Source organism: Rhinolophus sinicus, unplaced genomic scaffold (genome assembly GCF_036562045.2).
Source record: "Rhinolophus sinicus isolate RSC01 unplaced genomic scaffold, ASM3656204v1 Contig187, whole genome shotgun sequence".
Classification (NCBI taxonomy): Eukaryota; Metazoa; Chordata; class Mammalia; order Chiroptera; family Rhinolophidae; genus Rhinolophus; species Rhinolophus sinicus.
In genome coordinates, this window is record NW_027423986.1 from 1 (window position 1) to 11,493 (window position 11,493).

The window sequence follows — 11,493 nt, forward strand, 5'->3', positions numbered from 1 at the left end:
GTTGCTTAGGTTGAAGTGCAAAGCCGATGGCTGTTGTTGCTTAATTTCCTAAAGATTCTGATACACCTGGGGGCACTGTTGCTGTAGTGGCAACGCAGCTCTCTGAGAGCATCATGCCCCTTCCCCATGCTTTGTGTCCCCTCCTCCCCGTCTCAGTGGTAAAATTCAAAACAAACATTGGGTGAATGGGCAAAGTTGGGTTATTTTTAAATTTTTCCAAGTAAGAACATTTAAAACACAACAGAAACTACCATCATCTATTACCATCATTTTATGGACCTTTTTGAAAGGGCATTTTAAAAAGGCAGAAGTATAAAAGACACACTCCCAAGATAATAAAAGGAGAATAAATTGAAGAACTGAGTTTTGTGATTGACTCACCCCTTCGTCTTTGTGTCCAGACTGAGACACACTGATGGAGGAGACCCTGTGGGGCTTCCCGTACCTTGCAGAACGGACCCGCAGGTGGTGCTTTGGGCTCCTTGGCTGTGGCAGTGGGCAGTGGGCAGGACGCAGTGGCAGGACGGCTGGGGCAGAAGTGTTGACAGCTCGAGGCAGCATGATACGTTCCGACCTCCTGGCGTGGTGTTTGTTGACTTGCTCGCAATCAGGCCTTCCCCAAACGTGGATCAATAGGGCACTTGATTTTCACCGAGGTCATGGAGACCTGAGGTCCCAGCGGGGACAGGCTGTGTCCGAGGCCAACTGCTTGGCCTCTCCTCGGGGGTGGCACGCAGTGACAGCAGTTCCCTCGCCTGATTTCCTGCTGCCTCCTGAGGCAGCCAGACAGGGAAGTTCCCAAGGTCCGTGCTCTCGGCAGGGGCGCCGAGCAGGGTGTCTGCCTTTTCAGGAGCAAACTTTAAAGGGGGCTTTCAGGTCTTTTGCCCTCTGAGAAACTCTGCGAGGGAGGTGAGGGCAGTTATTATCTCCAGGTACAGACAAGGAAGCCAAGCCATAGTCACCAGTCGCCCAGGGCCACTTGCTTAGTCGTCAGCCTGGGACCGGAGCACAAGAGGCGTCTATCCAAATGGCGGTCTGAGCCCACCACCCATAAGAGGCCGTCGTCCCCTTCAGCCAGCAGGGCTTCCCCACTGATCCAGCTCTGGTATGGGGGACCGGCTCCTGAGAACCTGCGAGAACACGCTCCAGGGAGCCTCCTCCACCGCTCCTTCCTGGCCCCCTTCCTCCTGTGCTGTGGGCTGCAGCGCCCTCCCCAGGCCCCCTCTTCTCGCGGGGCAGAGACGGTGGGCTGAATTACTAAGGATTCAGGAACGCCGGGAAGCAGAGGAAAGTTCCTCGCCCGGCCTTTTCTGGGTGGACTTTCTGGTCGCGTCAGGATTGTCGGTGTGGTAGTAAAGCGAGGGCTCAGCGCCTGGTGCACAGCGCCTGAGTGCCGCGCTGCTCGTCCGTCTGTCTGTCCGGAGCTGTCTCTTTGTCCTCATTACTGCCTTGAGCCTCGCCTCGTTGGCTAACATGCCTGGAGCATTTCCTTACTTCTTCCTGCTCGGAGACACCTCTCCCCAAGCTTCCTCACCAATGTGCTGTTTGAAGGCGTTTTGAGTGTTTTCCTTTTCTTACCCTCTGGTGCCTGCCTGGCCAGAAGCCCATTGGCGGTTCCAGGGAGGGCGCCGTTTGGCTCTGATGACCTCCAGAGGGACTTCCGGGAGGCAGGGGCTGGGCCGGGGGCCTGCGTTCCCAGGTCACAGGAGCGGGCCCCCAGCCTGGGAAGCCAGCCAGTGTGTTCCCACCGCCCTGCTCCCCGCCACTCCCCCTGCATTTCTTGACTGCAAAACCTGTGAGAGAAACGTCAGGAACTTTCTTGGAAGGGGCTGGCGCCTTCTCACAGGCTAGGATGGAGGCCAGAGCAGGTTCTGTGGCTGGACTCCTAGCAGGCCAGGCGGGCCAGACCAGGCCTGAGTGTGGATCAGACACGAGGGAGACACACGCTGTGCTGAGGGAGCTGAGGTGGGGCCGCAGGTGACACAGAGAGAGCGAGCGCCGCGTGCACAAGCGAGCGTGGGCTCTGGGGGGGCCTCCCCAGGTCCTGAGGAATCCTAGGCAGAGAGAACATCTTCCAGGAGTTGCCCCAGCTGCCACCTGGTACTGGGAGAAGGAAGAGTCTGGCTGGGTCCCCCCTCCCTCTGACAAGGTTCTGGGAATTGCTGTAAGCGTGGCCGGGTCGGGGATGGTGGGAGCCAGCTTGTTCTGTCCACTGGAGTAGGAGCCCCTGAGGCCCAGGTCAGGGCTGCTGGACTGGCTGCCTGGGCTGCAGGGGCGCCTCAGCTGGCAGCACCTCTGGCCTGGCCGTGGACGGTGCTGAGGAAGCTCGTGGACCACAGGAGGAGCCCTCCTTTGCAGAAGGTTCTTGTGGTGATTATTTCATGACAGGCCCTTGGCCTTGGAGAGCTTTGGCTCTGACCTGCAGTCTAGACATGGCCAGAGAACAGTTTGACAAAGCCTCTGGGGGGTGCCTCTGCTTAAAGGAGGGGTTCAGGACCCCCCACCGCTGTGGTGTCATCTGACAGTGGCCAGGCTGGATAACCTCTGATGCCATCTGCCTCTTTTATGGGTTTGTCTTTGGACTTGAGCTACGCACAGAAAAATCTAGGTGCAGAGCCGTTGGTGAAGGTTACTACAGTTAGAAGGTTACTGCCTGTTATCATTTGTTTTGCTCATTCAGATAGTGTGTACGGTGGGCTGGAGGCGGCGGGGCAGGCGGCAGGGGAGTTAGTGTTTAATTGGAGACGTGGCTCCTGGCTCTGACCTGGTGGGGAAAACAGGCCCTGGGACCTGCATCCCAGAACTGCTGCCCTTGGTGAGCCCTGGGTGACACTGAGGGCCGTTTCCAGGTGACTGTGGCTTCCTCCTGTAGTTGCCAGAGGTTGGCTTATTACCCCTCTGCTGCCCCCTGCAGCAGCCACCAGCCACATGGGGTGTCGAGCCCCTGAAATGTGGCTGGTCCCAACTTGACATGCTCTGAGGGTGAAATACTCACCGGATATTGAAAACTTTGGACAAAAAAACCCTGAAATATCTCTAATAATTTTTATATTGAGTTCTTACTGGAATGATGTTTTAGATCTATCGGGTTAAATAAATGATCAGAATTCACTTCACATGCTGCTTTTTAAATGCAGCTACTAGAAAATGTAAAATTCTGAGTGGCTCGCGTTATATGCCTTTCGCACCTCTCTGGCCTAACCGTTTTGGAGAAATGCTAATAGCAAACACTTTCACAGCACACGCTGGGCCCTGCTCTGTTGCGAGCACTTTCCTCTTTGTTTAATCCTCACAACGACCTACGAGGCAGGAGCTTTTATTTTTCATCAAAGTTATACATAATCACTGTAGAAAACTGGGAAGATACAGAAGCCTCTGCAGGTTTCCCTGCCTGTTCACAGGAGCGCCTGGCAGGAACCCACCGCGTGGGGGTGGGGCTGCTGCTCCATTGGCCCCCTGGCCCCCTCGAGGGCTGGGCCCTTCGAGGTCCACTGGGGTCTTCCCTGGGTCCTTCTCTTCTGCTGTGCTCAGTGGGTCAGCATGTGTGCTTCACTGTCTCTGTTCAAGTGTTTCCCTGCCCCCACCTCCCCATCCAGCTGGAACTGTGTTTCAAGCAGAGGAAATAGGCCCCAAGCCAGGCACCCCGTGCTTTATTCGTGGCCTTTGTGGCTCCTGCTGGGCTCCTCATGTTTCTCCTGGATGGTTGAGGTCATCCAGTTCCCCACCACTGCATACATGAGGTGTTAATGAACTCTGATTTGAAAGATTGCAAAAAGGGACGGTGGGGCTGGTACCCCATGTCCTTACACGACTGTCAGTGCCTGAGGGCTGTAGCCTGACTTCCTGTGAGTCCCCATGGCTTGGATTGGGGACACTTGACCTTTTGCTTTTCCAAAATACTGACTCGCACCAACTGCTGCTTCTTATCACTGTAGTGAGGTCTTTCCTTTTAGTTGCGTGAACTCAGAGAATTCTGGAGAATTGGAGGCTCTTCTCACAGTCTTTGCAGTGGGTGGCTGTGTTCCAAGGGTTGTGCCAGGCCGGGTCCATCTTCCGTTTGTGCTGGGTCCTCCTAGCATGCTTCCCAGGGGTGCCTTGTCTTGGGGTGTGTTTGTGTGTCTTATGAGCCTATAGATTAGCGAAGGTGGTGGCGGTTGGGGGGCAGATGAAGCTTTCTCACAGAAAGCACCTACCTTCAGCCAGATGTTCTCTGAAAAAAAGACATGTATGTATCTCCTACCTTTTCAAAATGTAGTGTGTTAGCGAGAGTCCCTGGGGAGCTACGGCTGGTGTGTAGGGGGTGGTGGTGGGCAGTAGCTCCACGCCCACACGCATGCCTCCTCCTCGCAGGTCTGGCCGTGGGTCTGGGCTTTGGGGCACTGGCTGAAGTCGCCAAGAAGAGTCTCCGCCCTGATGACCCCTCAGGTGAGCTGGGCCCTTGACTGGGGGCAGGGTGGGCTCTGGGAGGTGGGCCTGGCAGCCATCAGCCCTTACCTGTGTTCCGGAGGGTTGGCCTCCAGGGGGTGTCGCCTCATGTCCCCCCTTCAGGGTCACGGTCACCTTGAGTTCCATGTAAATGGGGCCCCTGGGGCTGGTTGCCCGTCCCGGCCGACTCGGGCTCCCCCAGCCCTTCCCGGCTCCTCCAGTGGCTGCACCCCTGCCCTCCCCGGGGGAGCTGTGGCTTCGGCCCTGCCTCTGCCCTCCCACTCTGGAGATGCTGGGGCCTGTTGGTTTGGCCACATTAGGCGCCCAGGGCTCCTCATTCGGTTGAGGGGTGTGGGTGCCACTGGGACAGACCCCCACAGGCCCCTGTCCCGTCTCCCAGGGTCAGAACAGTGACACCACGCTGCTCTGCCCCTGTAGCCCTGGCTGCCAGTTCAGGGAGGGGCTCCCCTGCGGGCCCTGCCAGGCACGTAGATGGCCTCTCTTCACCCACAAGACCCTCTTGTGGGGACGAGGGGCCTCCCAGAGAGAAGGTACTAGCCTGTCCCCACAGGCCTGAGTATGGGGGACACGGGGTATCATGTGTGTCCTTAGAAGGGGCCAGGTGACAGGGAGGATTTAGCGAGGGTATTTTTAGTGTTGGTGCAGAGACACTGGGAAACGAAAGTGTGGCTTTCTCTGGACTGAGAAGCCAGTCTTCCCCAGACCCCCCTGAAGCTGGCTGTTCTCCAACCTACCTCATCCAAGCGGCTCCAGGGTGGCAGCTGGTGTCCTTTGTCAGTGAAGTGGTGACCCCGGCTAGGGGTCAAGGCGCCCACGCCGGGGTGGGATGGCCCTGGGCAGCCCCCAAGCTCTGCTCCAGCTTCCTGAGCAGGCTCTGGGACTTGGTGGCTCTTGGGCCACCTCTCTGGACCCTCCTTGAGGACATGGCTCAGTCCTTCTCTGAGCACTGGGCCAGGCTCGAGGTGTGCAGGCTGAGGAAAGTGCCAGGCAGCGTGGGGCAGCCCTCGGGGTTGAACTAAGTGGGCTCACAGGACAGTGGGCGGGAAAAGCACCAAATGTCACAGGCTGGAGGGCAGGAGCACCGAGCAGGTGTCCCCACCTCACACAGGGGCCGACTCTGTATTTAGGCAGGACCGCCGAGGTTGGATGGGGCCCTGACCCCTGGCTGCACTGCTGGTTGGCAGCAGGATGCAGTGGCCTCCCTCAGGCCGCCAGCGCCCTGCCACCCCGAGTGTACTGGACAATAGTCATCTGAGGTCACTGCACGCTCGCCCAGGCCAGCTGGCTGCAGGGAGCTGCAGGAGCCTCTGGGCAGAGGGAGGCAGGTGCCAGCAGATGGGTGCCGACCTTGACCCTGAGCTCCGTCCTGAGGAGCAGCTGTCACTGCAGCCGGCTGTCCCTGTGGGGCGTGCTGAGTGCTCCCAGGGGTGCTGGCGACCTTTGTCCAGCACACTGGCAGCGGGGCAAGGGCAGTGCCTGGCAGTGCTCACCTGCCCTTCCGTCCCTCTAGGCCCCTCCCTCCCAGGGCCTGCCCCCCACCTCCAGCTGACTGTGCCCCTCCAGGCCCCAGGGACTGAATAGAGGGAATGGCCCTGTGTGCGCATGTGTTGGGAGGGGGCATGGGGAGACCTGGGCGGCCCTGGAGGGTCTTCTCCAGCCCTGGTGTGGAACGTGGAGTTAAAATTGCGTCTCCAAAGTTGGTGCGAGTCTGGCTGCCACCCCCCCCAACGTTGGTTGGGGGGTGTTGGTGGGGGGCTCCCGGGCCTGCCAGGGGGACGCCGGTTTTACGGCGCAGGAGAGAGGACGTGGACGCAGCCTCCTGTCAGGCTCGGTGCTGGGCGCTTTGGAATCACACTTACAAATCCGCCCCCACCCCGCTATTCTGTACTGTCCGTGCTTCCCGAGGAGGGTCAGAGACGACTGGGGGTGCCCAAGGCACACGGGACGCTGGCTGGGTCCCCGCACGGGGTCCTCAGGCTGTGCACCCCACCTGCGAGCCCTGCCGGCCTCTTCCTCCTCTCGCCGCTTGGCACTGGGGAGGGGCGCCAGCTGACCTGGCTCCTGCCCAGAGGGAAGAAGGCCGTGCTGGACTCCAGCCCCTTCCTGTCCGAGGCCAACGCAGAGCGCATCGTGAGCACGCTGTGCAAGGTGCGCGGGGCAGCGCTCAAGCTGGGCCAGATGCTGAGCATCCAGGGTGAGTGGGGCGGGGGCGGGGGGTGGGGGGTGTGAGGGGTGGGGCGGGCGGGGATGGCGGCTCTGCTCGCTCCTCTTGCCTGAATCCAGGCTGTGGCCAAGTGACTCAGAGAGGAGCCCACGGTGTCCTTCTTCCTGGGTATTCTGAGCTACGCAGAGGTGGTCCTGGCATCTCAAAAATTGGCGAGTCTGCCTCCCGCCCCCATTGGTTAGGGGGCGCTGGTGGTGGGGCTCACAGGCCTGCCACAGCGTGGTGTTGGGGACGGGGAGCATGTGGCCCCAAGGAGGGAAGGCTGGGGAAGGCGGCCGAGCAGGGGGGCCACCTGAGTGTGGCCCCAGAGCAGAGCCAAGGTTGGGGACCCATGGATCTTCGCTGGTGCCCCCAGGGGAGGAGCTCCAAGAGGCTGGCACTGGAGTGGGAGCCTCGGAAGCGAGTCCCCTCAGGAACGGTCAGAGGGACTCGCTGGCTGGCTCCACTTGGCAGGCGGGGAGGGGCGGTGGCAGTTCACCAACCCCAAATCCAGGGGCTCCACATCTAGTGACGGATCTTAGGACGGCCTTGGAGACACGGCCAACGCTCTGTGCAGGGGCCGCATCACAGGGGGGCAGTCGGGTGCGTCCTGGGAACTGCGTCCCTCAGCGATGTCATCGTGTTGGGCCATCAGCGGGTGCTTGTCCACAGCCCGAAGGCGAAGCCACAGGCTGTGCGCTGCAGCTACGACCTGGGCTCCAAGCCCGTGCCGCACGCGACGGTGCGAAACACGAGCTGTGTGACACAGCAGCCTGTGTACAGCAGATGTGTTTACGGAAGTGGAAAGAATCCGCTCGGATAAAAGGAGGGTAGTACGTACTCAAAGCAGTAAACAGTCGCTTAGTATTTATCAGGTGTCACGTATGGTACATAACGTGCGGCCTCTTACACGACTGGCAGTGCACGTGTTTACACCTGAGTGGTGCGTGGTGCTGATGTGGTGACGACTGATGTCACAAGGCGATAGGGCAGCTGCGTGGAGTCAGTGACTAAAAGGTTGTCACCTGGGGCACGACTGTCACCAGAAGCTGAAGTGAGCATCAGTCGGACTAGGGGACCACACGGCAGGACTTCCGTGGGCGCCGTGATGCTCGGCTAGCAGTGCCATTTCAGAGAACAGCCGCAGGGGACGTGCTCGTGACAGCTGCTGGGAGAGGCTGGGACAGTCTCCATGCAGTGTCACTGCTGCTAGGAAAGCGCACAGAGAATAGTAGTTCTGTAGATGGTCAGGTTATGGATCTTTCTTACACTTTATTTCCTAAATTCGCTCTTTTGTAATCGTAAGCAGCTGTGCCTGGTATTTCTCAGGAGCCCACCTCCCAGGTTGTTGGGTGAGTCAGAGCGGCTGCCTCACGCCAGGGCCCCGGGCCGCGCAGGTTCCGCAGTGCCCTGGGCGGTGAGGGCGTCACGGACTGGGGTGTGGGTGTCTCCGGAGATGGTTGTTGGCTCGGGTTCTCCAGGAGAGGGCACTTCCAGGTCGGTGTCCTGTGTCCCCTCTGCAGCTTCTGTCCACCCATGTGCCAGGTGGGAAAATGCTACCAGGGCTCAAGGAGGAATGTGAGGTGTACATGCTGTGTGGCATTGGGCCCGAGCCTTGTTGTCTCTGAACCTGGGGTTTGTGTTGGGAGGGGAGAACAGCATCTCAGCCACTGTCCCAGGACATTGCTCTGGCCCTCGCCTGTGTGCCTTCCTTCCAAGGGCTCAGCCCTCTGCTTTGACTTCTCTGGTGCCTTCCAGACGATGCTTTCATCAATCCCCATCTGGCCAAGATCTTTGAGCGCGTGAGGCAGAGTGCAGACTTCATGCCGCTGAAGCAGATGACGGTGAGGAAGGCCGTGCCCGGGACTCCTGGGTCCTCTGGGAGCTGCGGGGCCCATGGCTGTTTCTCAGGGTGTCGCAGGTGGCTGGGCTGTGCTCACGGCCCCTCCCTGGCCTCTCCCTCTAGAAAACTCTCAACAACGACCTGGGCCCCAACTGGCGGGACAAGCTGGAGTACTTTGAGGAGCGGCCCTTCGCAGCCGCGTCCATCGGGCAGGTGCACCTGGCCCGCATGAAGGGTGGCCGTGAGGTGGCCATGAAGATCCAGGTGGGTGCCGGTGTGCGCGGCCCCCTGGGGGCTGGGCAGGGTCCTTGTCGCATGTCTGGCCCCGGGGCCTGGCCAAGTGAGTGGCTGTGTGGGGATGGGAGGGTGGGGACAGCTTTGGGGCTGAGGTGCAGGGAGGGGGCCCCGAAAGGGTGGGAGGCGCGCAGTGGGGAATGAGGTTGGGGTGGGACATGGCGGGAAGCCGACGGGCGGTGGGTGAGCCGGGGACCCCTCCCAGGAACCCTCTGTCTCCCGCAGTACCCCGGCGTGGCCCAGAGCATCAACAGTGACGTCAACAACCTCATGGCCGTCCTGAACATGAGCAACATGCTGCCGGAAGGTCAGCTGCCGCTGCGTGAGGGCGGAGTTTGGGGTGGGCTCTGGGGACCCCCAGTGCACCCTGACGCTCTCCTCCCCTGCCCAGGTCTGTTCCCCGAGCACCTGATCGACGTGCTGAGGCGGGAGCTGGCCCTCGAGTGCGACTACCAGCGCGAGGCCGCCTGTGCCAAGAAGTTCAGGTGCGGCTCCGCCTGGGCAGCTGCGCCCCGCAGGAGGTGGCGAGGGCAGTGGCCAGGGCCTGTGGCCACATCCTGCCCAGCGCAGAGCAGAACCCCCACTTGTCGGGCTCAGTCCCTTGTTGCACCGAGTGTTCCCAGGCTGGGGGTGGGGAGGACTTGGGCCCAGGGTGTGACCCCCCCCGCCCCCCCCGCCCCCCGCCAGGGAGCTGCTGAAGGACCACCCCTTCTTCTACGTGCCTGAGATTGTGGACGAGCTCTGCAGCCCCCATGTGCTGACCACAGAGCTGGTGTCCGGCTTCCCCCTGGACCAGGCCGAGGAGCTGAGCCAGGAGATCAGGAACGAGGTGTGTCTGCTGCTGGCCTTGGAGCCCCCAGGCGCTCCCTGTGGGGATGCAGGGGACAAGGGGCTGCCCCAGGGGGCACACGGGGGATGGACCATCATCTCTGGGCAGAAGGTGGGCTGGGTGGGGATGGGGAGGAAGAGGGGCGTCGCTGTGACGGGCCTGCCCTGCTGCCCCAGATCTGCTACAACATCCTGGTCCTGTGCCTGAGGGAGCTGTTCGAGTTCCGCTTCATGCAGACAGACCCCAACTGGTCCAACTTCTTTTATGACCCTCAGCAGCACAAGGTGAGCTCCTGGGTGTGGCCATCCCAGGGGAGCGGGGACTCCTAGATCGGGGGGTCTCAGCCCCACTTGCAAACGTCCTGGTATCGCCCTTTGCAGGTGGCTCTTCTGGACTTGGCACGCGGAATTTGACAGGTCCTTCACCGACCTCTACATCCAGGTAGGGGGCCGCCCAGCGCCTGTGCTGCTTACCAGTGTCTGGTGACACTGGGTGAGGCCAGCCACTTAGAGGGAGCAGAGAGGATAGAAGTGGGGGCCAGGGCAGGCGGTGGCTGCTGGCCCCCATGCTCCTCTTCACGTGCTGCCCACCGTCCCTCCTGTGTCACCGCCAGGTCATCAGGGCTGCTGCCAACAGGGACAGGGAGGCCGTGCTGAAGAAATCCATCGAGATGAAGTTCCTCACGGGCTATGAGGTCAAGGTGAGTGAGCGCCCGCGGACTCGAGCCCCACAGGCCTGCAGCACCTGGGGGCGGGGGTCGCGGGGTGGTGGACTCTTTTCCTTTGAAATCTTAAGCAGAACCTCAACTTACAAATGAAATCAGAGGCAATTGCAGAGCCCCTGGGCTGCCTGGGCACAGTCTGCAAGCCAAGCCCTGTGCCAGCCTCCGCTCGAGGTTCTCAGTGTGGCAGGCTTTGGGGGCAGTCGAGGGGACCACCTAGGGGACTTGTCAGACGCTCATTTCCCCTCGGTAGCCCCTTAGAGAGTGGTGTCACTGGGTCAGTCCCACGGGAGTGCAGGAGGGACGGCAAAGCCCCGCCGCGCTTCCTAAGGCCTCACAGGGAAAGGGTGAGGGCAGAGCTGAAGAAATCTTCGCAGCCCTCTGAATAAAGGGGAGCGGTCTGTCCTGGCACCCGGCAGACATTCAGAAAGCAGCTCCGTGCTCTCCTGGCGGTGGCGGGGAAGGAGGGCGAAGAGACTCCTTGTGGGGGCCTCCCACCCATGATGAGCGCAGCGGCTCGCTCAGGACGTAGCTCTGTTCTGTGCAAACTGGACTCCGAGCGCCTTCAGGCGGCTCACACCCTGCCTCTCCCTTGGTCACACGGAGCCCAGTTCACACTTGAGTATTGTTTCCTGGCTTCTGGTGACTGGAGGTTTTGCTCCAGTTACCATGTCAATCTAGTCAGAGATGACACTCACCTGACCCTCTCCGCACTGCGGTGGGAGCCCCAGGGCTGATCCCTCCCTCCTCTCCTCCAGGCCATGGAAGATGCCCACCTGGACGCCATCCTCATCCTGGGGGAGGCCTTTGCCTCCGAGGAGCCCTTTGGCTTTGGCACGCAGAGCACGACCGAGAAGATCCACAGCCTGATTCCCATCATGCTGAAGCACCGCTCATCCGCCCCGGAGGAGACCTACTCACTGCACAGGAAGATGGGGGGCTCCTTCCTCATCTGCTCCAAGCTGAAGGCCTGCTTCCCCTGTAAGGCCATGTTCGAGGAGGCGTACAGCAACTACTGCAAGACGCACGCCGAGCAGTAGCCGCGGGGCCAAGCGCTCAGTGCGGACTCTGCGCCCAGTGCAGCTGCGACGAGCAGGAAGGAAGCTGGTGGGGTGATGCTGCATTTAAAGTCCTTTGCCGAGAAGGGGGCTGGCAAA

General features: G+C 60.6%; 1 protein-coding gene across 1 annotated transcript; it reads left to right on the forward strand.

The window, feature by feature from the left end:
• Positions 1 to 4,208: 4,208 nt before the first annotated feature.
• On the forward strand, positions 4,209 to 11,380 carry LOC141569932 (atypical kinase COQ8A, mitochondrial-like). Its single transcript, XM_074324403.1, is given in 12 exon segments — positions 4,209 to 4,425; positions 6,518 to 6,640; positions 8,408 to 8,493; positions 8,616 to 8,756; positions 9,012 to 9,093; positions 9,178 to 9,271; positions 9,474 to 9,615; positions 9,792 to 9,899; positions 9,996 to 10,015; positions 10,017 to 10,056; positions 10,229 to 10,315; positions 11,095 to 11,380. Coding segments are annotated over 12 exon segments (1,407 nt in total). The 5' UTR covers positions 4,209 to 4,223; the 3' UTR covers positions 11,377 to 11,380.
• Positions 11,381 to 11,493: the final 113 nt, after the last annotated feature.